This window comes from Cololabis saira, chromosome 23 (assembly GCF_033807715.1).
Source record: "Cololabis saira isolate AMF1-May2022 chromosome 23, fColSai1.1, whole genome shotgun sequence".
Classification (NCBI taxonomy): domain Eukaryota; kingdom Metazoa; phylum Chordata; class Actinopteri; order Beloniformes; family Belonidae; genus Cololabis; species Cololabis saira.
The window spans coordinates 13182321-13208809 of NC_084609.1; the positions used below are offsets into that span (position 1 = coordinate 13182321).

Here is a 26489-nt window from a genome sequence, read left to right on the forward strand (position 1 = left end):
GACACATGAAGCATCCTGCATGGACCATCACATTCCTTGGAAGCGAAGCTCCCCCTCTGCTGCGACAGTGTTTGTCTTTTCTCACTTTTTTGTTTTTCATCAGAAGATGAGTGCCTTGTGATGAAAGGCGGCGTGGTAACACAGGACGAGGAAATAATGTTTTGCGCCCCGGAGAATCATAAAGCTCCGCTGCTACTGATGTCATGGAGCCCAGACTTCTCGGGTCTCCTTACGCACAGAGATGTAGGTGGTGTAATTGACACGCAGCAATTTGACAGGTGATGTGAGCGTCTGACGGAGCTGGGGAGTAAAAACACCGCAGCTCCTCGGGGGTTCGAAATGTAAAACATACACGAGGCGAGTCTGCATACGATTTAACAAGACCGGCTGAGAGTGAGAGCTGCTGCTCCGTCAGTAGTCGAATAAACTCTGCTGGCAACAGCTGAAGAAGCTGAAAAACATCAATATTTAGTAAGTAATGTCCATGGATAACCCCCCTCAAAAAAAATAATCACATCTGGTCGTTATACGATTAGTTGACTCCAGGATTTTCTGCTAATATTCTGTCATAAAATTATGGTAAAGATTTCCTAGAAATTCAAATAGAGACCCTCGTCTGGGCTGAGAGTTGCATTGTGGGTGAAGCTCCACAGCGCTGATTTGCAGTCGGTATTAGTTCATTAATGCAGCATCTAAAGAGAGAAATGTGCTCAAAAAGGGAGCGCAGAGTTATCAAAGAGAGAGGAAGAGGTTACAACAACAGAACAAGAAGCTCACAAGTCGAGTTGTGCTTCTGCTGGAACGGTCGTGCCCCTGCGGACAAGTTCAGCCCTTCAGTAGAAGTCCTCGCCCTCCAACAATAATACTTACAAAAATAAAGGCTGACCGCTCCAAGTACAATCACTTCAGCTGAGCTGCATAGTTATTATTCATGCCCTGCCTCTCCAGCCCTTGTGCTACGGCTCCTGTGATGTTAATAAGGTAAGCCCTTTGAGCTGGGAAAAAGCCTACGAGGAGCTATATCAACATTTTTGCCTGCCTCTGCCTTTTTATCATCAGCTGACGCTCGGCAACTTGGCGTGGGTGCCTGTGGATCTGCGGCACATCAGTTATACCTACAAAGTGTTAAATCCAGGTCATAATAAGACAAGACAATGAAGCAAGCCTCTGATCAGAAGGGTACATTTAATAACTGTCCTGGACGGACGGCTAGCTTATTGCAAAAGACTCGAAACGGCCAATCTGGCTCTTCTTCAGTGTAACAAAATGTTCCATCCAGACTGAAAAGCTGACTGATTTCCATGTTTGATGAAATATTACCAGGGAATTGACCTTCTCTTCGCTTCATGTTCCCGTGGTAAGGATGGCTAAACTGTCTGTCCTGCAGAAAAGGACACATTTTTTGGTAGAGCTAACATCTATTTCACTGGAGCTCATCAGACTGTTGCCAAGCGATAGTTCGGGTACATCCTGGACCTTCTTACTGTCCTATGTCACCATGGCTGGCATTTGTTAGCACTCATGCACAAACAAAAATACGTCTCAACTATCTCTGTAATGCCTTTAAACTACATAATAAAGGGAACGTAGGGAAAATAGACAAAGGTTCTATCTACTACTGATGAGTTGATGTTTTATTGTACAATTTTTAGCAGCAAAGGGACCAACGAGGAATCTCCTTCCACGTCTAGAAAGACGACGGAATCACTGAGGTTTTCCATCAGAACAGCAGCGTTGCGTGTGTTGGTTTGCGTCCAGACTTTGAATTGGGGTGACGTCAGCCGTTACCCAAATGCATTGTGGTTTGGCTACGTTGTGTTGATTGCATTGCCTCTTTTTCTGGGGGGATTTTTAACTTTTCCCCTCTTCAATGCCTGCTCCGGCCAGTTAAGTTGTGGCTGCACAGCTACCGGCTAGCCAATGAATTCGTACAAAAGCGAAAGCGGGTCGTCTTTGAACGCTGGTGGAAGAAAAATTCACCTCTGTGGCTGTGCTTCTGGCGAAGAACCCAATAACCCCAAAAACAAGGGTTGGCAGATCGCCTATGGAAAGCACAGATAATCCCAGGCCACGACACCCCCTCCGTCGCGCATCGCTGCAGTTTGAATCTAGCTAGGAACTTTTTACTACTTTTAGCTCGGAAGGTTCCCCTATAGGCATCAAGGGTAAGTAACTTTTACAACACTGTCTGACTTTTATGGCATACTGTGTATAAAGTCAGTGCGGTACCAATAATAGAGTTTCAAAAGGTCATTATGAAATCAAAGAACTGCTGGCTGCTCTCGGACGACATTTCTCCACAGATTGCTCGCACTGTTTGGTATGTTTCCACATGCTGCTGTTTGTCAGCTGTTGGACTTCGAATGTTGTTTGTCTCCAACGTTTTCTGAATTATATTCCGGCCATATCAAGTCATGTTTTCCATGTCTCTAATTGGCTCACGCTCTGAAGTAGCCTGTTTAGTACAAATGAGTCTGAATGGTGTCCAGCGTTATTTTAATAGAATTTAAAGGTCTGTTTAAACAGTCACATTTTCCTTTTCCCGCTGTGTTTCAAATTGGCAAATAAGTGGGATTTGTGTCAGAAAGCAATATCTGTAGCTCTCAATGGGACTCTTCCTGTCATCTCAAGATCAAGGCGCGTAGAAATGGTCCAATGCGGCTTTATCAGCTGTTCTTGGGTGCTTTTAAGTGCTTTTAACATCAAGCGATTAAAAAAATTGAGCGATTAATTTATTAAGATCTGTAATCTAATTAATCTCTTATTTAATCTCATTCAAAATTGCTGAGAAAAGCCCTCAATTTGAGGTGTTTTCCTTTAAATTCATTACATTATTGTGGCAGATCAAAAGATTGATATATATATCAACAAAAAAGTGGCTCTATAAAGTAATTTATTTATTTTTTAAAAGACTTGAACAGATGAAGTCCTAGCCATTTACATCCCCTTGGCAAGAACATTCGCCAGCCTCTCTGTCGCAGACGTGCGCATGCGCGCGGTGCTCTCCTCCAGTCTAGTTTGGGGAAGAGCGTTGCTGTGGCAACATCGTTGCTGCTAACGTTAGCTGTGGCTGCCCACCACACATACACATATTTCATAATAAAGGCACCTCGCAAACAGAAAAATGAAAGTTAGAGATTAAAAAGAGTAAAAAAAACATAATGCACTAAATATGCCTGTAATTAATTAATTGCAATTAACGCGCTAATTTGACACCCCTACTTTTAACTGAAGGATCTGGGTCATCGTCCTGTTGGAAGACCCTGGAAATTAGGCTGAGCCGCCTGATTCTGAGCTGCACGTCTCAACAGCAGGTTGCCTTGATAGTCTTGAGTCTTCAGTTTGCCCTGCCCAGATTCGAGGAGTATGTTGCAGGTTTTGGTCTGTGAAACCTGAGATACTACAGTCAGTTTTACCTCCATATACAGTCTCCATCCCCTGTGCATCCCACGTCAGTCTTTTGTTTTCAGTTTCGTTTTCAGCTCCGTCCTTCACATTAGGCTACACGACTGCATGGTTCGTGTAAGGAAAAACTGAAAAACAAAAAAAAAAGCCTTGGCTCAGTTAAAAATACACCCTCACTCTGTATTTAAGAGATGGACACAGCTTCCGTGATGAAACCCTGTGATTAGCGAAGAACCATTTTGAAACGTTTGGCACCGGGCCATCACCAACCGGGTCTGTCTGGAAGAAGTGATGATGTTTGGACAAGAGACTGGAGACTGATACTTGAGACCCGATTGGAGAAAAATATGTTTTTACTTGATGCCTAATATCTATTTAGATACTATTAATCTAATTGATGTAATTACTTTCAGAAGGACCACCAGCACGGATAAAAAAACATTTAAATTCTGAAATGTAAATGTTTTTTCAAGTTTCATAATTTTCCCAGAACTTTTTAGTCTTTGAGATATTGGATCAGTTGAAAGTTTTTAGAAATCAAACATTGCAAGAGAGGAAAAAAAAAAAAAATCATTTACATTTTACTTATTTTCTGAAATGACTTACAAGCGAGGAGCACACTGGGGCCAGTGTGGGTTTTATCATCTCTAGTGATCTCCCAACTGGATAAACACTCTTGGCTCCTGAGCCACAGATACACATAATTCGTAAACATCTTGCCAACGAATCTCGACAACAGAGTGCTTTTTGCACGACACCCAAGTCCAGGACAATCTGAAACCCCTCGTGGTATTTCAAAAGTTTATTCTATTGATCTCATGAAGTCTGATTTTAAAATGTTTAAATGTGTAAAGTAATTGTAGTGAAAATAATCTGTAATATTTCTATTTAGGTAGTTGAGTGAGAATATGAGTTAGTATACAATTACAGTGGAAATTCCCAACTATTTAAGGAGTACAGTATAAGGAGACACACTGATATCATCATAGACTGTATAAACAGAACCGGACAAACCCCCCCCTTTAGAATTGTGTAAAATTTAAATATTGCAAAGATCTGTAAACACCTAGAATTAAATGTCACAAAACCTTTCCAGGCTTTCAGGAGGGGCGGTTTCAGACTTGTTACTAGTCCATTTTATCGCTAAAGTGTAAGGGAAACACTTTTTTTTTGCATAAATGTCTCCAGCAGCGCTGGATGGGATGTAGTCGATCAATCTCAACCCATCAAAATCTAGTTTTCAGATTTTACTTTCATTTATTTGATGTAGTTGTGATATAAAACAATTTAATCTTCATGCATTACTGCACTAAATAAATGATTTACCTTTGATTGATCATCTAATGATGATCAGCTCCCTTGTTCTTCTTTTGACTGTTGTCACAACAGCGGTAGCGGAAATCACAATAATCTCTCCAAAAATAAAGATGTTTCCATCTATCTTTTTCGACGTTGACATCATCGTCTTTGTTTTGAAGAGAAGTCTCGCAGGAAGAGCTTCTAGGAAAGTTACGCCCATTAAATGGAAAACACAGTTCAACGGAAACACCGGCCGACCGCAGCGGTACGTGGTCGCAATCCACCTTGTAATGTCACCCATAAGATTTGTCATGAGTGCTTTTGAGGGGGCGTTTGGCACCGTGTTGGCAGGAACTGATGCTGTCCAATCCCAGTTACTCCAGAAATGATGGGCAGAAGAAGCCTGGAGGGTTCCTATCTTGGCTGGCATTGCTCAGGCCAACCAATGATATTAATTAAAATTACCTCACACACTCAAATCAAATTGCCCCTTCATGCTTAAATCAGATGCCCCAACAGAAAAGCATTTGAAAAAAGTGCTGCCAGACCTTAAACCAGGTCTAGTGAAGCTTAGCTGGGACTTGAAGACGCTCGGTTGCTTGAAACGAGTGGTGAGGACGGCTGGTCTTGAACAACCACAGGACTAAAAATGTTTTATTCAGTGAGTCATTAACAATTACAAATACTTTATCTCCAACCAACTTCACATTGCGTGATTTATGAGCTCATTAGTTGATTACAAATCCAAGTGACGATGCTTTGACTCCTTTATGTGCCCTCTTGTGCAGAGGTGTCAAGTAATGAAGTACAAATACTTCGTTACCTTACTTAAGTAGAAATTTTGGTTATCTATACTTCACTGGAGTAATTATTTTTCAGACGACTTTTTACTTTTACTCCTTACATTTTCACGCAATTATCTGTACTTTTTACTCCTTACATTTTAAAAACAGCCTCGTTACTCTATTTCATTTCGGGCCTTTAAAAAAAAACTATCCAGTTAAATTGCTCCATCCGGATAGAGTGAATTTGGTTGTGGTTGTTTCAGATGTTCTTGTCCAGTTTTGTTCTTACATCCGTTCCCTCAGATTCCTGCAACTAAACTTGGATGTACATTCCAATAAAGGTTAGGATAAATGATAACATGCCTCTGAAGTTTGACTTTTTGTACCATTACAATACTTATAGGCAACTAGTCATCATATCTCCTGCTCTCTGAAACACATGTTAATGCTCAATAGTACACATATATGGTTCTTTAATATATTTGCATTATACGAAGATGCATTCATTTTCAATGGCTTTTGTCCTTAATGGCTTTTTTCCCCCTTACATTACTTTTACTTTTACACTTTAAGTAGTTTTGAAACCAGTACTTTTATACTTTTAATTGAGTAAAAAACTTGAGTTGATACTTCAACTTCTACAGGAGTATTTTTAAACTCTAGTATCTATACTTCTACCTGAGTAATGAATGTGAATACTTTTGACACCTCTGCTCTCGTGGAATATAGACACGTATGAGAATAATGACACTTTTGTTTGACTCCACAAACCTTTCTGTAAAAGACAAGCGTTACTGTAAGTGTAGCCTTCATCTCTACAGCCTTGCAAGAAGCTCTGGGAAAAAGGTGAATGAACCATTGCAAGGAATACCAGTTCTAGCGTTGCTTTTGGCTAAATGGGACGCCCTGTGGCGTCCAAACCCCTGGACATGATAGAGTCAGTCTGGGTTCAGAGGTTCTCATACGTGTCATACATTCCTGTCGGGGGGTTTTGTTCACCCACTGATGCAGCTCACAATGTCTCCCTGGGACCATTCAGGTGGCTTGAGCTCAGATCTTTTTTAACCATCAGTCTCTGTATCATCACCTGCTGACTTAATTTCAGCGTGTGGGGTTTAAGAAGGAGAGGTTTGCTATTACTTCCTGCCCTCTGACCTCCTGTGTTCCTCCTTGACACACCGTGACGGGGCTGAAGAAACAGATCAGCATGTTTCCCCATCTTTAATGAGAATGTGAATTCAGCCCCGTAAACAGAATAAATGAACTTTTCCACCCCTTTTCTATTTGATCAATGGGACTGTAACACCTCTGAAGTCACCTGTAAACTTGCTCCGACCTTTGACCCTTGAAAAGGACGCGTCCCTTTTGAGCTGGAGGAATATTTCATTCTGCTTCGGTTATATAAAGCAGCTGATGGAGCAGTCACACCAGTCGTTGGACGAGGCAAGATCAGTGACAGTGAACCATGATCTCCATCTGCTCTATCCTGGTCACCATAGTGCTGTTTTCAGAGATGAACAGGCACTTGGCCGTGGAAGCCTTGTCTTCGTCTAAATTAGAAGATGGTGCCACAGAACAAGAAGGTCTGGATTCCCTGCTGGCCGACGAGCTCATGGCTGATCCTACATGGGTTCGCCCAATGGAAAGACGCTACTTTGCACTAGATGACAACGTGAGGGATGACGAGAACCCTAAATTCATTGTCTTATCGGTAAGTATGGACACACTTAAGAGATGTTGTTTTTGTCCAAATCAAACCAATTGCTAAAAAACTGCAGCAACTATTTGATTTATCTATTGCAGGGGTCAGCAACCCAAAATGTTGAAAGAGCCATATTGGACCAAATACACAAAAAACAAATATGTCTGGAGCCGCAAAACATGAAAAGTCTTGTATAAGCCTTAGAATGAAGTCAACACATTATCTATATTAGCTGTAATAAGTCGAAATGTCGAGAAAAAAGTTGAAATGTCGAGAAAAAAGTCGAAATGTCGAGAAAAAGTTGAAATGTCGAGATTAATGTTGAAGTACAATCTCGAGAATAAAAGTCGAAATGTTGAGAAAAAACTTGAAATGTCGAGAAAAAGGTTGAAATGTTGATAAAAAAAACTTGAAATGTTGAGATTAAAAAGGAAAGGAAAAAGGAAGAAAAAAGGGAAAAAAGGGAAAAAAAGAAGAAAAAATAAAAAAGGAAAAAAGAAGGAAAAAAAGAAAAAAAGAAGAAAAAAAGAGAAAAAAAGGAAAAAAAGAAGAAAAAAAAGAGAAAAAAGGAAAAAAAAGAAAAAAAGGAAAGAAAAAAAAAAAAAAAAAAAAGGTCAAACATTTTTGAAAAAGCTCCAAGGAGCCACTAGGGCGGCGCTAAAGAGCCGCATGCGGCTCTAGAGCCGCATGCGGCTCTAGAGCCGCATGCGGCTCTAGAGCCGCGGGTTGCCGACCCCTGATCTATTGAGAATAAACCATTAAAGCCACTCCACGTGGCATTTCTGACCACGTAGCCAGCATTAGCACGAGAAAGTTCATCCGTACGCAACAAAGAGCACCTCTAGTGGCACAAAGTGGTATTACAGGATGTGCAGGGATTATGGCGACACATACTATTCTTCACAACATCTTACCTTGCCCAATATTATTTATTCTTAAAAATGACCTTAATGAAAGACAGGATCTTGTGGACATTCCTTTAAGATGAAGAACAAAAAGTGAAAAAACACGTGATGCTTAAGTAACATTCAGTAATCATCTCATTTACCCTCCAACAAAAAGATGCTTTAGAAACCATAGCAGGCTCACACAGGAACTCTATCTGCCCCGATGTGGTGACAGTAAATACAGACGGGGATGTTGCAAGACATAAGGAATATTTGACAGCTTTGTCCAAAGTTATTGACAAAGTTTTATGCATTACCATGTATTTGGTCACATATTATACTGTAAATGGAGGGATTATAAGGAAGTGCTGCCCATTCACACACGATCTTTCATGCCTGCAAATATTTATTTTTCTGTATTTTTCTGACACTTGCATATTCATTTTGGAGTTGGAGTGAATTGAAATGTATTAAACTGTCTTTCTAAGCAGTAAAAACAATATCAAGTAAATGTTCCTGTTACTTTAAAGAATCAGGTTATTTCATAGCTTTCATTTTAAGCATTTAAGCCGGATAGTGAAAATCAAAGATGAGTTTAGGGCAGCTTAACATATGACATGAGACAAAACTTTCAGATCGGAAGATGAAATGCCGTTCTCAAACATTTCCGCACACCACAAGAGGGTAGAAATGCATTTTCTTTCTGAAATTCTGAGCTGTACTTATTTAAAATAGTTAAATCTGATGCAGTCAGCCAAGATTACAGCGCTAAATTCATCTCCCATCCCCCTGCAGCCGTCCCTCCAGACTGTCATGCACCATTACTGTTCATTGTAGAGGAACTCTTTCATGTCCAACCACAGTTCAATAACAAAGAGTACATTATCTCTGTTCTGTGACTGAACACTTGACCCCTTTCACTTGGCCACCGTCCTCCCATCTACTGTTAAAGTCAATATTTTACGCACACGTCTATAAAATTATTTTACAGCAGCGTTGGAAAACCGGGAAATACTATTAGCAGAAAAGGTCAAATGATCACAAGTCTATAAAGATTTATTGAAATCACAGTGGGAAGAATGATGATATATCGGCGTCCCATCAAACACTTGGCTGCAGTGTTGTTCTGCAGTTTATTTGGTGACTGCGTCTCCTGTGTGTCATGGTGGTTATCTCTGTGGTAATGGAGAACAGGGAGCCATAATGGACACAACAAAGACATCCAGATGAACCAGGGCTTTGGAAGAAAACAGGCCACTGTGTAAAACGCGTTTGTTCCATTTGGACTTTCTGCGGCTTGGATCAGCTGATAAAAGGCCGATCCAGCACCTGCGCTACAAGCGAAAAGATCATCTCTAAAAGCTGTTGCAACAATCCATCGTTCAGAGTTCCCTGCCCAAAATATAGAGATGCATATTTGTAATAAGTGATGTGTTTCAGGACACGAGGCTGAAAGGACACCGCGTCCGTGGGCTGAACCCCGTCTTCACCCGGGGCCGTCCTCTGCTCGCAGACCAGAGCTCGAGCCGCACGCCCGGAGACTTCAGTCTGAAGATGGATAGAAGAGACACCGACCTCGACAGTAAGTGTCTGGAAACCCCCGTCTGTAGCTAAACTATTTCAGATTTCTCAGTACTCATCCTAAACTACATTGCTTTCTTGTCTTCTAGTGCTGCGATGTATGATAGGACGAGTATACCGACCCTGTTGGGAGGCGTAAACACCTCGACGGCGCCGCCGCTGCTGCTCCATGAATGTTCTGGAAATTATTCTCTCCGTGTGTGTAACACTGCAATGCATTATTTGTTGAAAAATCAGTGCAGACAAACGTGTACAAAAAAAAAGTTTATTAAATGAAACATTCAATGTATTCATAACTTTCATAACTACTTAAATAGATTCCTCTTCCATCTTATGGTTCACGTCTTGATGATTAGGAATAAAGTGCAATGATCAAATACCGACTCTGATCTTTTCAAGTTTCAGCCACACACACGTCCATGCTGCTAAAAATGTCAACGTTTCACTTAAACTTGGGAAAACAGCAAGTAAATTATCCAAGAGAAATTCTAAAATTAGATAATAGTAGTAATTTAGCAAAAGACTGATAAATAAAACTACTTTGTAAGCCAAATACTGCATAAATGTAATTTATTTTGTGCTTCCTGTCTACAAATCTAATCAATTATCCAAGCAGCAGTTAGCTTCATATCCGTTTCCAGAAGTATGGTGATCTAAGCTTAAAAATTAGCAGCTTAAAACACATTTGCATGCAGACAGAAGCAAAATTCCTGATTAAAAAAAATAAGAAAATAAATAAAAATTTAGTTACTGCTGGGACGTGATCATGCGTTTCATAATTATGCTAAGCAGCTAGCTAGGAACGAACGACCGTGACATTTCTAAAAACCCTCAAAAACCAAAGTGTCATTTTCAAAACATAAAACAATAAACGAAAGGTGGAGAAGGTAAAACAGACTGCTTCAGTGGCCGAAAGCAACCATTAGAGTTTTTTTGACTTAAGAGTCGCTACAGATTCAACTACCAGCTAACAGTTACTCAGAATGACGTCTTCCACCTAAAACTAAATCAAACCATAGTATATCTGGATTTACGTGTGTTTTCACAGCTTTTACAATACCGCAAAGGGTCCACGTCACAGCAGAGGAGAGAAAAAAGGAAACGCTGACAAACTGTCAAACTGCAAACGTGATAAAGTTTGTGAAACTCCAGTAAAAAACTATTTACTTAAACCACGATTAAATGTTGGAGATTTGAGTCGTCGGACAGTAAAAATGAGCTCCGTACTCGGAGGTTAGGCTCGTACCTTTTCTACCATCGTCAACGTAACCCCAGGTAACGCTCACACTCTGAAGAAGCTGGTTAGCTTTCCCTGTCCAGCTATGAGCTTCTTTTTACCCGGGGCCTTGCCGACATTCTTGCCGGATACTTTGACTGACAAATTAATATGATGTTTCTTCTCTGGGGGTTGGTTCTCTGATCCGCCGTGTCGATCGGAGTCCAGCTGCTTCCTCTTGTTAGCCTGGCTCCGCTTCTCGACGCCAGTTCTCTTTCCATTACCCGAGCCTGAAACGTTGTTTTGAGAGTTTACGCTTCTTTGCGCGGGAGCGGCCCCCCGCCGCGCCTCACTTTGCCGTTTTATCAGGCATCCGGGGACCGGAGCGACTGTGGAGATTGGAAAGAGGCAAAAGAAAGTTTGACAAGTTAGCAGCAAATGGTAAAAAAAAAAAAAAAAAAAAAAAAGGGTGGGGAGGGGGGTAAAAAAAATACAGGAGAGGAAGAAAATACCAAAGTTAGCGACTCGGCCAAGTAAGCTGTCGTCAGTTTCTCTGATGCTCAAGTTCAACATTTGTCATGTGAACCTGATGGAGCCGAGCCTGAATTCCCACGGAACAAAAACAAAGGAAAAAGTGCAAAAAAAAAAAAAGTGTGTGTGTGTGTGCCTTTTTTTTTTTTTTTTTTTTCACTATGGATTTGGGGGCGAACACATTTTATAGAATGGGGATTCATTTAATGAGTGAGGGTGACTGGAAAGGTTTCGAGGCTGGAGCTGAGAAGGTGCGCCTGGGCCTCAGTCCAGCTGCATAACGTCAGAGGAAACAAGTCACAACAGAAAGAACAGCACGCCCTGTGTTGACATTTGGAGCTTTTCATTATCCAGTATATACAGTACCTGCAGTGTTTTATAGAAATTAAGTTTGCATCTGTACCTGTGGCTGGGTCCTCCGGGTCAGGGCTGAGCCAGTCTCCCGCAGCTGTGCTGGTCTTGGACTTGGCTGCTGGGTGAACGCAGGTCGGGAGCTGGCTGGTGCTTGGAAAGTCCAGCACCCGGTTAAGTGGCGGCTCTTCCTCCTTGTATGTGCAGGCAAATTGGGATTGGACGGCCCTCTCCCTGGCCTGAAAAATGAGCAAGAACGTACATTTTACGGTGACGCAGTTGACGACAAGTCTCTGGTACACAAGCCAGGTGGCCTTGGTCTTCTGGCTTTGATTGTCTACTTTCTGGCTTCTGTTCTGGTGTTTTGAAACAAAAAACCCCACTCTCAGTAAAACTTTGAGAGAGAGAAAAAAAAAAAGGACTTTTCCATTCCAAGACAGGAAGGAGCACCATATGTCTACAGCTATGACAGCATCCTGACGGCGTATACGAGCGGTTGCATTAAACACCATCAACACATACTTACATACTTTGCAGGCACTTTTGAATCCTTGTTGTCAACATATGTGTTGGAGAAAGAAAAAAAGAAATCTACATTTTTCTGACTCATCTTGAAGGGTGGAGGTTTGTGCCAAATTTCAACAAAATTCCAAACAATAGACGTCAAAGACATTTCACAATATGCAAACATCCCACCCTGGTGGCACAACATGAAAAATCTGGGGAACTCCAGAGCTATTGTATCCCTTTGGTTGGCTCATATAAATCCATCTATGTCAAGAGATTTTAATAAAAACACAAACTGATGGCATGTATTTGATCAGTATCAGTGACTTGGAGGTGGTGGCCAAGATTCCTGCCTTTCAAGATTATAACCTCACTGTTTTCAAACAACTAAATGGAACATCAGTAAGATGCTATCCAAAAGTGGAGGAGGAAAAAAAGTCCCCAAAGTATGCAAAATCATAAACAGAAAAAAAATAGTTTGAAATGTAATTAAAAGCGCCAAGCAACACTTTAAAGCAGAGTCCAAGTAAGCGTCTAGCTCAGGATGGCCACGCCCCCTTTTGGGGTAAAAACAAATGCAGCAAAACTACTACACAAGTAGGATCACGCCTGAAGGTTGCCGATCAAACACAGACGGGGACGACAAACAAGTAAATAAAAAAGTTTACATTTTGGTCTACTTAGACAGAAAAGAGATTTGAGAGAGATTTGTGGCTTAAAGCAATCTGCAGAGAGGATGAAAAAAAAAATCATTAAGAAACTAAAACTAAAGAAACTGGCTTTGGATAAATCAACTTGCACCCCTGGAAAAGATAGGAAAAGAACTTGACCACAGTGCCATGTTAAACTAAAAGGCTAGAAAAAAAAAAAGAAAGAAACAAAAACTAAAAAGCTGCCTTCCTCTCATTAACATCGGGAGTGTCTTCAGTCTTGGAAGGGTGAAAAGTCGTAACTCTGCTGTTTGGTCTCGTGGCGTCCACCACACTGAACATGGACCAGAGAAAGCGAAGGAGAGCGTCGCGTGAGAACAGAGAGGAAATTAAAGACCAACAAGGCTACAAACGCATCTCCAAGAAAACTTGATGTTCCGGTGACTACGGTTGGAGATTTCTTTGCAGGCGTTTATTACCAATTGAAAATGCGGACAATACAAATGGTGACCCAAGAGTCCAGAAAAACTTCCCAAGAAGTTCAAGATGAACTCCAAAGTAGATCACATCATCCATCACTGTCTTTGCCAAAGTGGAAGACCGAGGAAAATCATGGAAAAAAAAATAAAAATATTCTTTAAATGGAGGGGTAGCAACAAATTTGTTCGTGTGTTTACATCACCCGGCGTTTTAATCAGCCGAGTCAAATTGTGTCGATGGGAAACCTTTGGTCACTTGTTGTCATCACTGAGTTCGGTTTCATAGGACTGTAGTATGATGCAACTTTAGCACACACCTGTGAACTCTTATCCAATCAAAAACAGAAGCTCTGCCATTAAATTAAACATTGAAAAGCTAAGAAAGGGAGTGAGCGGTGTATTTGGGAGACTGTAAAGATTTTACCGAACATCTGTACATCATCTGCATAGAAAGTCCAGGCCCAAATCTTAGCACGCTTTCCAGTCATTCTTTGTTTGGTGTCAAAACAGCTTTGGTTGATGCAAATTAACTCACCATATGTTTTTATGTTTATTTTCTAAGAAAATTAATGTGAACTGGGTGGGCTGGGTGGACTGATTGCGTTTTTTGGACTCTAACACTAATTACAGACGCCGTGCTGACTGCCTCGCTGTAATTAAAGCACGTTGATGAATCATAACTTGGTCCGGCTTCATCCTACTAAAAGAAAGAGCGTTTCTTTACTCTTATCACTACATGACAGACGCGAGGCACCTCATTAAAAAGCTGTTGGGAGCAGCCAAGTTATAACAAAGCGAAAAGATATTGAAGGCTGCAATCCCTGCCCCGGGGCACTCAGATGCACGGCTTTTCATCCAGTGTTTGATCTACGTCGGCGTGGGGATTATCACAATCCAAGGATTTCACCCTTCAGGCCAGCGGGCCACAGTGGGGAGGAGTTTTTCAGAGGAGGGTTATCAGCAAGAAAAGCTGGGTGGGTCCGTCAAGCTCAGAGGTATCAAAGCCTCGGCGCTTCTCACATGAACTTTCCGAGAGAAACACCTAAGACAACAGCAACTTCAAGACAGAGGTCCAACACGCACGCATGCGGTCCTGGTTGCACGCCAATAAAAATGTATCTATGTATGAAACATCCCTAAAATAATGTCAGGGATGGAAGAGTGAACACAGCAAAAGTACGACCAACAGAGAACATCTAATCCAATTACAACAGGTGGGAGCCCGACGTGGCACTGTGTGGTCGGACGGCCCTCATTCCTCCCAAGCAGATGTCCTGGATTTACCCGCGCAGACCGCCTGACCTGACGCCGGAGACACCTGACCAAAACATTCCTCCACCAAAACCGGTCTGAGCCGGCTCTGCAGCTTTGAGACACAGGTACAGGTGCAGCATCGCCACCGGCAGAAAGCGATGCACTGTTCCTGAATCAAACGGTGTTATAATGTAATCAGAATGCACTTTTTTTCTTAAAGATCAGCCCTTGTGTCTGAGACGCAAAACAGCGGGACTTTGGTGAAGCTTCTCTATGTCTTGGATCATTTATAGTCCTGAAAAATAGATCTGGAAACATCCCAAAAACAGAAACTAAATCTGTCCATCTCTGTGTGCTAGTTGACGTAAGTGCATGATGAAACCGCTGGAGAAGTCTGGGATAAAGTCATTTAGCAGACAACAGGAAACAATAACCTTTCAAGTTTCCCTTGCTAGTCGAGTTACGCGACTGATATGGCATCTTCAAAGTGAAATTGATGCAGAAAGCTTCCGCTCGCCGAGTTCAGAAAGCGGTGAGCTGCCCAGGGACCATTACGACGCACTCAAACAGGAAGGCGGCCAGATTGTGGGGAGCTAAAATGACATCTGGTAGCGCAATCAAATAAAGAAGCCCTTTCACAAAATGTGGTTAACATACAACATTAAAAAAAGGAGACAAAAAATTAAAAAAAGATGTCCAATTGACTTCATGTGAAAAGACCAAACCCAACTTAAAAATCTGACCTTATTTTTGATATCCCTTTAATCCCCAACATATATAAAAAAAATACATAAAGAAATTCCTAATTTATATTATTTGAAGTGTTTATTAGATTGAAATAAAAGACCACTCCCAATTTTGTCGATAAAAGTTCCTAAATAATAATGTTTGTACCATTATGAATACATTTGCTGAAATCTATGTACTTTTTTTTGTTTTTAAATTTTGTTTATGTATAAAACATTTTTTTTGTCATTTGTTTTGATGATGGAGTGGTAGAGAAGTCTCAGACAGTCATTATCAAATATGATCCATCCGGCGTTACAGGGTTCAATTCTGCAAGTGTGAAGTCATTCAGCCATACACTTAACATACACATAACTCATACTTGAGCACTACATTGAAACAAAAACAAAGCATTTTTGAGTTTCAAAGAGAGAGGAACTATATGTTTTGGGTTTTATATATATATATATATATATATATTTTTTTTTTAAAAAGGGTTTTTTGATTAGTCAAACTCTTAGTGGGCTCTTAATGTGCGAAACTCTCGTCGCCAGAAAGGTATCTACATTTCCTGTATAACACCTCAAATCTTTCCACACATGTTCGACCCAAATGGGATTCAGAATATGAGCATAGTGAACCTGTGAAAGATGGAGGATGTTAAAGGCTGTGTGCTCTGCACGGCTCATAATCTTAGCTTTATAGCATCTGGCACGTTCACCGGGGTGACGCTCGTAAGTGTCGGATGAACCTTGAAGTCCCAAACGTTTAGTTTTTTGTCTCTCTTGGGATATTGTGAACACTCAATTAAAAACTTCTGCCATTTTTGGTGAGAACGTCATGATCCGTACCCTTAGAAAAACTAACTCAGATTTCTCAGTGACGTACACGCGATTCATTTGCTGACTGAGCGATGACCAAAAAACAACATAAAAAGGGATTTATTTCTACTTGATTAGCCTATGACTGGTTGGGGAAAAAAAAGAAAAATGTAAATCACCAACAGTCAACTGGGCCATCTTTTTCTAACTGTTGGGATTTTGCTGTAAGATTATTACGCTATTATTAAATATACGCTGCAAATGCACCATTTTACACTTGAATTGAAAAATTCATACCTTGCAGTTCTGCAGTCAACCAGCCCACATCCAGTTTACCCCCATCCCTGCTGCTCTTCTCCAGTTTGGGGATCGGACAATAACCAGAGAGAGAGCTTTGACAAATTATTCCGTCGCCACATCTAGGTTCTTACTTCGCGGTGAAAATGTCCCGTTAGATGAAAGCCAGGACTAGGAAACAGTATCGTTAACTTAAAACATGTTCTCAAGTCTTGACGTATGACCATCAAAATCCAACCATCGGGGGCGCTTTCATCGAAGCTGTGAAGTCTGGATTCTCAGAAACAGAAGGCAACCGGGAGAGCCTGTCAAAATGTCCTTGATCGTCTCAAACGGGCCGTACAGAACATTGTAGAGGGAAAAAACAAACAGAAAACTGCTCATTTCGCAGCCAACGGAGCAGGAAGAAAGGAGGAAGGAGATACCGATATCAAATATACAGTATTCTGCACTGTAGGCAAACAGGCCATGACGATAGGATAACTTATCATCAGGATTGCTTAATGGTTTAAATCCCCCACAAATAATTCATTTTAAACCCTGGATTTAAACGGCACACTCAAACCAACATTAAGAGCTAAAACGCAGCTGTGCAAACGGGAACAGTGAAAGTCAGTTGTGAGTTTCAGCTAAGCAAATAAATAATACAATACCAGGGAGAAATTACAGGATGTAAAGACATTATTTTCAAGGTTTACACATCTGATTCAATTTGAAGTCACTGATGGTTTGGATTTGGGGCTCTTGGATGAAGGGGCCCGTGTTACCTTGGGTTTGAGCATTTCTAGTCGGCTCTGGACTCTGTTCCTCAGGGGCTCTGGAGAACATCCAGTAGACACTTCAGGGGATCTGTGGAGAGCGGACAAGTTTTCATGGTTACACCAACGAAAGAATCTGACCAATAAATCATAAAAAACACAGTTTTCCCTCCGTGTCAGCTTTACGCAGTCAAATTTAACATGCAGAAGATGTTTTCACAAGCATCAGCCAGTCTGTGTCACCCACCTCTGACAAACAGACAACCCCCCCCTCCCCTCCCCGCCCCCAAACATGGCCAGTGGCTATTATTTCGTAGTATTTCTATTACAGATGTTTGACTAGATAAATTGTTCCAGTGTGATGCGAGAGGATTTTCCTCTGTATGGTTTCATTGAGATTTGTAGAGTTCTCTGTTGCTCTGATTGTTGCTTCGGGGGTTTTCCCCACTCCAACACTGTATAAAAACAGTAATCTAATTCAAAGTCTGTATGATGTGACTTTTTCATTTTAGATCCCTTTTTTTTTTCCATTATTGACTTTAAGGTTTAAAAAAAAAAAAAAAAAAAAAAAAAAGCACTTGAGACATAGACTTGTCTGGAGGGAAACTGCAGAGCAGAACAGGAAGAAAAATGTTTTTGGTTCATATTAAGTGCATGTTTTTCTTGATCTAAAAGCGCCACATGGCTGTTTATTAATGAAACAACATTAAATTGTAAGAGAGGAAAGCGCCCCAGTGGCACCGCGACCATTTGAGAACATTTGTAATTTGTACAGTAATAAAAGGCATATATATATATATATATATATATATATATATATATATATGAAATAAGTTAGTTGTGAAATCTGATGAGAATCAGCAGATTTACTGGCTTTTAGGCCCAGCTCCTAGTGGTTAGTTGAGGAATTGCACAACTTTTTCTACCTCCAAATTTGACTTTACCTGGAAGACCAATGTTGCCCCTTGAAACGAACAGTGTCGGAGAAAACACATGAACATAATCCACAGTGAGGCAGTTCTGTATTCAATTTCTTTACAGTGTACTCACGACATGGAAAGCTACTAAATGGTAAATAGATATGATTAGGTTCTAGGGCTGGGCGATATATTGAGATTTTAATATATATCGATATATTTTCAAACACGATATGGTACGAGACAATATCATTTATATCGATTTAAAAAAAAAAAAAAAAAAAAAATTGACTTGAATGTTTTATTTGAGATTTGCACAAATGTTTTGTTATTTGCACAACTGTCAACCTCAGTGGAAAAGTCTGCCTGTTACTGTCTACATTCTATTAATTGCAGTGTATTTTAATTTAATTGTTATGCAGAAAAGGGATATTTGTTTTATTTTATTCAAGAAGCATTTTTATTCTATACATGCAGGCAGTTTATTTTTATTTCATTTGTTTTATACATTTTGATATTGTGCAGACCTCTGTTAATAAATGTACCTGTGTGACATTTGGCACGAGGCTTTGTATTAAAACTGACTGTTTTTTTAAGGGTTTGCCTCAGAAAAAAATGAAGCTAACAGAGAAGCTATGCTATAATGCTATGGGGGAAACCCCAATTATGGCACAGAAAAAATATCGAGATATATATCGAGTATAGGGATGTCCCGATCAGGTTTTTTTGCCCCCGAGTCCGAGTCCGAGTCCTTTGATTTTGAGGACTTGCCGATACCGAGTCCCGATCCGATACTTTTATAAAACAATAAAAAATGAAGAAGAGAAAAGAAAATTATGCAGGATGACCCTTTTATTATATTTTAACATGTGTACTGTAAACTGAGCACATAGGAGGTAGGCAGCTTGAACATTCTTAAGTCAGTATAAAAAAAATGTCTTTTCTTTTTTTTTTTTTTTAGCATAGGGCTGCTTCAGCTTCAAAACAAACAGGCGTGCTCTGCGCGCATGCGTTGTATGGCTGCCGCTCCGAGCCCACTACTCCACGTGTGCGTAGGGTGCGCGTCGCCGCGAACCCTACGCTGTAGACTCTGCGTCGGTGCGACGCGGTACCATAAATCAACGCACACGTGGATGTCGGCGCCAGTGAGTATTTTCACCGGACATTTTGACCGGAGAGATTATAAAATACCGGATTTCGGCATATTTTACCGGACAACGGAAACCCTGATATATATATCCGATTCCTGATCGGCTCATAACATCCGAGTCCGGATCGAGTCTGCAATCACATGATCGGCCCCGATTTCCGATCACGTGATCGGGACAACTCTAATCGAGTATCGCCATTTAGCTAGAAAATATCGAGATATGACTTTTGGTCCATATCGCCCAGCCCTATTAGGTTCGCACATCCTGCCGACATGGGTCGTCTCAACTTCCACCATTTTAATTTACATCCGAATACCAACAATGACTTCTACCAGCATTAACTGGACTTTGTGGCAACATTTTTCCCAGATTTGTGACAAATGAGGCGTCGCATTTTCGTTTTAAAAGTCTGGCACCAATGGAAGTTGATGAAAGCTCCAACCTGAACAGCATGAGGATGCAGGTTCCTTCAGCTCCACCGAGCTCAGGCTGATCCTCAGAGAGGACATCTGCTTTGTTGGGGTATGGAGGAGCCAGGGCCTCTTCATCCAGCAGCGCCATTAGGATCTTGACAGTGTCTCTCCCACCGTAGGCAGTGGCATGATTGACTGCGTACGCTTTTGGCTGCAGATGAACACAAACTATAATCAAAACCTCGCCAGAGCAGGACGTTAAAGAAGATGAAATAGGTGAGGTGGGGATGTATGGACTTGAAGAGAAACAGAAAAGCCGTCTGGCCAGAGAGCAGAGGCTATACATTACCCGAGCAGGACTTATTCCTGTCCCACTTCCAGTCTGTTTCTGGATCTCATGAAGCTGGAAAATCCTTTCCTTCAACTCTTTGGTAGTCTCCTCGGCAGCGATACACACTGCGTCTCCACTGCTGCGGCCCTTTACCAGCGCTCCCCTGATGGTGGTCACCAGCCGGGCTCCACATGCACTGAAAAGTCAACACGGTGCCAGTGAATGACAGGTGCTCTGCAGCAGGCATTATGCCATAAGCCAGGGGTGTCAAATGTGCGGCCCGAGAGAGATATTCATGCAGACCGCGAGAAGTTTCCAACGCAAAAAAACGAAATGTTAATTTACTAAAAAGGAAGGCATAAATAATTGCCATGAATCGCAGCATATCTGATAATATATTTCTTCTACAAATCCATCGTTATTCCACAAAGAGAGCAGTTTGACATTTTTTTAGTTTTCTAGAATGCATTTGCCGATTTTATTTCTTTATAGACGGTCGTTTATTTTTATTAACCGACTACTATATATTTTCGCAGGAAACATATCACTGCTAAAAAAGATGATAGATATTTATTCGGAGAATTTCAGTTTTGAATACGAGGATAGTGACAAAGTAAAACAGTTAAAAGAGAAGTGCTGACTTTTTCGGCACACTGGCGTAAATATCCGTGCCAATTTTTAAAAATAAATACACTTAATTGTACTGGAAAATCTCTAAATCACAAAGAAACACTCTCGGATGTAATAAGAAAGATTTAGCTTTTAATTAAATTTCCTATAAAAAAGCGAAATATATATAAAAAAAAAAAAAAACATACTTGTTTCTGTTTATCTTTGTAAAATGATATTAAAAGTATCTTATATAATTTGAAGAAAAAAACGAGAAATTTCAAGAAAAGATCCTGAAGAAATATATTTTACATAATTAGAGTGTAAACAAAGTGCATATTTCCTTTAAAATAAACTAAACTGATATTGTATTAGATAACAATAGTAAAAAAAAAAAAAAAAAGAATTAAAAAAAAAAAAAATCTGCACCGTTTTTGTGATTTTGAGCGTGCGGCCCGCGAGAAAAAAAATTGGTCAAATCCGGCCCGCCAAGCAAAATGAGTTTGACACCCCAGCCATAAGCAAAGAAACGGGGGCATTGGTATCTGTTTTTTTTCCTGGAGCACAAACACACTTGTACGAGTTCGTCCGGATGGAATAAAAATAGGTCGGTCAATATTTGCCAGCATGAAACCAAGGAAAAACGAAGTGTTTTAGTCTGAACAGAATGTGCACGAAAGATATATCGCAGCTTCACTTTCAATCTTTAAGGGCTCAGTAATTTATCAGCGCTTATTTCCACTTGTGCTTTATTTCAATGCAATTCTTTGCGAACGTAAACCAATTTCAGACAGAAAAAAATGTTGCAAATCCTTAGTAAGGACAGTCCTGGTACTCGGGGGAGGGGGGTGCATTTTATTCGTGTCTCTGTTAAATGTCAAAAACCCAAGAAGCAGATGACTTGCGTAGGTTTCTAAACAGTCATGTGCACTTATGTAAGAAAAGCCTGCAGTAAGGTGGAGAGGCGGTGGTCTAATCCTGACCCGGCTCTGATGCAAATAAGTGGAGCCCAGTAACAGAATCATTTGGGAAAACAGATGTTCGCTGAACAAGGGGCCCTGAACTTGCCACGGGAGGTGTTTGTATGAGGAAACACAGTACTCCGCTGAGAGCGTTAAGGCACCGGCTGTTGAAAGACGCGCGTTGGCCGAGTTAATCAGCGTCTCATTAGACGGAAGCCCTCTCATCAGCTCGCACGAACTGAGAACCCTCAGAAGAGCAGCGAGACTCGAGCACGTACCGCACAAACATCGCACCGCGTTCGGCTGCTGCACCTCAAAGCTCATATGACTGAGTGACCAAATAATTTCTGATAACCACTTTTGTTGTGGAGCCAAGTGCCTCGAAATCGAAAAATAATCTGCAAGGGTACGGAGAATGACGTGAGAGCTTAAGGTTTGATCATCAAAGTGAGCCAATTAGATGGAGGAGGCTTTGATGTAGCAAAGACGAACATACTTTAGCAATCCAAATGTTATCATGAGGGGCATGGATGGGAGTCATTATAGGATGTGAAGAAAATGACAACAGGCTGCAGTGGCACAGGTGGATTTGTATGATGACAGGTGTGATTTCAACACACGTGTCCACTGGGACAAAAACATCCAGAGGGAAATATTCCCACCGGGCCTCAACCCCACAGAGCTACACTAACACATAAGACAGCACACACACATTTTAGAGAATTCACCTTGTTCGAGTGAAAACAACCAGTCAAAGTTAGAAGGCGCCTCAAAAGACTCGTCTACACCAACAACAACAGCTTCAACTATAAATGGATGATTGTAACCATCATTCCAACTCAAATGATGGGATTTCCCACCAAACTATCAACTATGATACTGACAAACCATATCATCGATTTTAGAGTAACTTGATGACCAGTAAAAACATTAACAACCAATCAAAACACAGACGGCGCCAAGATTATGCTCAACACTGTTTGCTTTTCATTATTCATATTCTTTATATAAAGAATGGATAAAAACGTTTTTTTTTCTAAAAGAGAGGGGTTTTTGTACGCCGTGCTTGCCAATTTGTGGCGGCCTCAGTAATGTGGGTTAACTGAGGGTGCGAGTAATACTTTTCCTGAGAAATCACCCCATCTTCCCAATATCACCTATTATTAAAAGTCAATTCTCCGAACTCATTAAAATGCAGTTTGAATCCAGAGTACAGCTGAAGTATGTGCTTAGCAAAACCATTTAGAGAACAGTATCACTCAGCAGTGTGGATGCTTATACTGTTATTGTTAGTTTTACTTCTTGACTTGGACATTTCCTAGCTGCCATCAGTCACTTCCACTCACTTCTACAACTGTTGTAGTAACTACAGCCCTGATCTCTGCATCTTCCAGCGATACAGGCTCAGGACCATGACGGTCCGTGTACTTCGCGGCCACCCGTTTTTTTTTTTTTTTAAATGACAAAATAAAAATAGAGAAATAATCCAAAATAATCTGTTCCCCATCTTTTGTTTTGATAATAAAAAACGGAAAACGGATCGTTATCCATTATCCGTTATCCGATTTCATTGATGTGTTTGAAAATCGAAATTGTGAATTAAAACAGCGAGTGGAAAACTCTTTTCTCTATTTCCTATTCGTTTCCAAGGATACTGAAAACAAGGATTGAGCAAATGGGGGGATTGCACATGCGCAGTAATAAATGAAGAAAGTTGTTTCTGGTTCTTTTTTTGATCAGATTGAAAATGAACAGTTTTAGATTTTTTTAATGTTGAAATAGAAAATAAATCAAATATGAAACATGGGAGTGAAACATGAGTTTAATCTGTAATCTGTCTCAGTCATGAAACTGCAGTTTGGTTGTGACAGTCCGTTCAGCTGCAGCGTCCAATCAATAACATGTACTGAACTCTAACATACTGCCCCCCCCCCCCCCCCCCCTCGTTGGAAACTAATAGGAAATAGAGAAAAGAGTTTTCCACTCGCTGTTTGGTCCGTGTATCTTTTGGTCATTGGATTTTTCCGTCATGAGTGGGAATCAAAAAACAAAAAACGATTGGTTTATTTGATTTTCCTTTTAAAACAAAAAACAAATATTGAATACACTGCATTTTTTCTTTTTCTGTGTTAATATGATTTAACAAAGATTCAAAATACGCTTTTATTTTCGTTTTCTATTTCATATAAGAAAAATGAAATCCCTAGTCAACAGGAAGGAAAAAACGAACCAAAAACAACCGTTTATTCATATTCGTGCACCGGAAGCTTGCATTTACAACCGAATGAACTTAGTTCTGGATATTTAACAGGCATTCCTGTGACAATTCTCTCCAGGGGAAGTTTGATTTTAATATTTTATTGGTCGGGTTTACGTGACTCGGAAATGGCTCTGTATGCTGCAGTTCGGGTAACCATGGCAACCATAGCGGCGCTGAAACAACAGATTAAGGATTATTTTTTAAAGATTGATTAAGGACTTGTTCCACAGCGGTTTGACGCACAATGACATTTCCTGCACGTTGCAGCAGAGGTGTCCCCTGCAATGCTCAGAAATGAGCGTCAGAAGATTCTGTGCTCGGCATCATCTGAGGAGAAAAAGGCTACGCAGAGCTGGAGAGCGCTTTGATTCATCATGGCCGAATGACCGGCTATCTGTCTTCACTGGGGGTGCATGCTGGAGAAGGTCGGGTTGGAAGAATTAATTTAGTCCCACGCGTGAGGAATCCGCGTGATTATCATTATATGTATAAATTGCACTGCAGCACAAACTTTACCTGACGCCTGAATTCATGGTATGGCTGATGGAGCTCTCTCAGGTTCTTCCAACCCGACCTTCTCCAGCAAGCACCCCCATGTGAAGACAGATAGCCGGTATTGCGGCTTTCCTGTACTTTTAAGAGCCGCTTGAGAGTTTATTGTTAGGTCCTGTATATTTGCATGACGCGCTGCTGACGCTGAGTCCGACAGAAGTTTTATGGCGTTTAATGACAAAACTCTGCCACAAACGGCCTTCCGACATGCTTAATGGGTTTTAAACGTGTACACTGCAAACGTGATCGGGGTGATCAGTGTTCAGTACAAAGCTGTCAACAAAAATTAGGCTACGGCTCCCAACTGTCCTAACTGCATGCGAGCGTCCAACTGTCGCGCCGCAATAAGGAATAAGTGGGGAAAAAACCGAACAATTAATAACGGCGTGTGATTACGCAATCAAACAGCGAACAGCTGGAGTGACCGGCGTGCGGTGCAAACATGTCAGCATGTCAGATCATTACTGGGATGTGGGGAAAAAGCAGAGGACACGATCAATCCGGCAGGATCCGGGACAAATTAAGCCCTAATAAGATTAAGATAAGATTCTTATTATATCTTATTATCTTATCAGAACCTTCCAGCCTGGCGATCTCCCTCCAGCAGCTGCCACTTTATTGAAGTTCTTGTATTGAAATGACTGTTTCCTACAGCGCTTTACACTTTTTTTTCAACTTTCAACCGGCTTTCAACGCGAGCGACGGGAAGAAAATAGAAGCAGGGCGTGCGACAAAAGTCCAGCTCAAAACGACGCCGCGTCGCTCGCAACCAGTATAGACAGTGCAATAAAAAATAAAGCAATGGAACTGTTTTTGACGCTGACTCTCGCTCGCGTCGCATGCAGTGTGTATATTTGCAATATACTGTGGACATCTGAATAAAAACCTCATAAATAGATTGAATCAAAGCGCTCTCCAGCTCTGCGTAGCCTTTTTCTCCTCAGATGATGCCGAGCACAGAATCTTCTGACGCTCATTTCTGAGCATTGCAGGGGACACCTCTGCTGCAACGTGCAGGAAATGTCATTGTGCGTCAAACCGCTGTGGAACAAGTCCTTAATCAATCTTTAAAAAATAATCCTTAATCTGTTGTTTCAGCGCCGCTATGGTTGCCATGGTTACCCGAACTGCAGCATACAGAGCCATTTCCGAGTCACGTAAACCCGACCAATAAAATATTAAAATCAAACTTCCCCTGGAGAGAATTGTCACAGGAATGCCTGTTAAATATCCAGAACTAAGTTCATTCGGTTGTAAATGCCAGCTTCCGGTGCACGAATATGAATAAACGGTTGTTTTTGGTTCGTTTTTTCCTTCCTGTTGACTAGGGATTTCATTTTTCTTATATGAAACAGAAAACGAAAATAAAAGCGTATTTTGAATCTTTGTTAAATCATATTAACACAGAAAAAGAAAAAATGCAGTGTATTCAATATTTGTTTTTTGTTTTAAAAGGAAAATCAAATAAACCAATCGTTTTTTGTTTTTTGATTCCCACTCATGACGGAAAAATCCAATGACCAAAAGATACACGGACCCTGTTTTAATTCCCAATTTCGATTTTCAAACACATCAATGAAATTGGATAACGGATAATGGATAACGATCCGTTTTCCATTATCAAAACAAAAGATGGGAAACGGATTATTTCTCTATTTTTATTTTGTCATTTCAAAACAAAAAACGGATGCCCGCGAAGTACACGGACCCATGACCTCCAGCACAGCAGAGAGGGACGAGGTCGGGTCTGCGAGGAAATGGTCAAGTTTTGCTTCAATAGTACAGAACAAAACCATAAGACTCAATAACATTACTGCTTGTACACCAACAATCACGACCACATCTGAGAAGACTTGGAGCTAAATAACTGTAAAATAACCATTTGTATCTACACCAAACAGCTGTGTCACATTTCTGCATGTCATACAAAAATAACGCAGGATTTGTTTGACAGATAGAGAAATTAGAATTACATTTGATGTCAGTCTCTGGTCTGTAAATTAGGTTTTGGTCAGCTTAGCTGGACATAAAGAAAAGGAACTAGG

General features: G+C 40.8%; 2 protein-coding genes across 4 annotated transcripts in view; one reads left to right on the top strand and one right to left on the bottom strand.

The window, feature by feature from the left end:
* Positions 1 to 6932: 6932 nt before the first annotated feature.
* On the top strand, positions 6933 to 10099 carry pmch (pro-melanin-concentrating hormone). The gene is made up of 3 exons (XM_061714285.1): positions 6933 to 7200; positions 9519 to 9660; positions 9749 to 10099. Exons 1-3 carry the CDS (start codon positions 6955 to 6957, stop codon positions 9796 to 9798), a joined length of 438 nt encoding a protein of 145 aa, XP_061570269.1. The 5' UTR covers positions 6933 to 6954; the 3' UTR covers positions 9799 to 10099.
* parpbp (PARP1 binding protein) overlaps positions 9919 to 26489 on the bottom strand; it is a 28432-nt gene continuing 11861 nt past the window's right edge. For all 3 annotated transcript variants that reach the window (XM_061714281.1, XM_061714279.1, XM_061714280.1), the window contains 5 exons: positions 20080 to 20257; positions 19760 to 19941; positions 17259 to 17340; positions 11810 to 11996; positions 9919 to 11264 (listed from right to left, as the gene is read on the bottom strand). In XM_061714281.1, the coding sequence (XP_061570265.1) occupies positions 10942 to 11264; positions 11810 to 11996; positions 17259 to 17340; positions 19760 to 19941; positions 20080 to 20257 (952 nt within the window). In that variant the 3' untranslated portion in view covers positions 9919 to 10941. The remainder of the gene's footprint in view (positions 11265 to 11809; positions 11997 to 17258; positions 17341 to 19759; positions 19942 to 20079; positions 20258 to 26489) is intronic.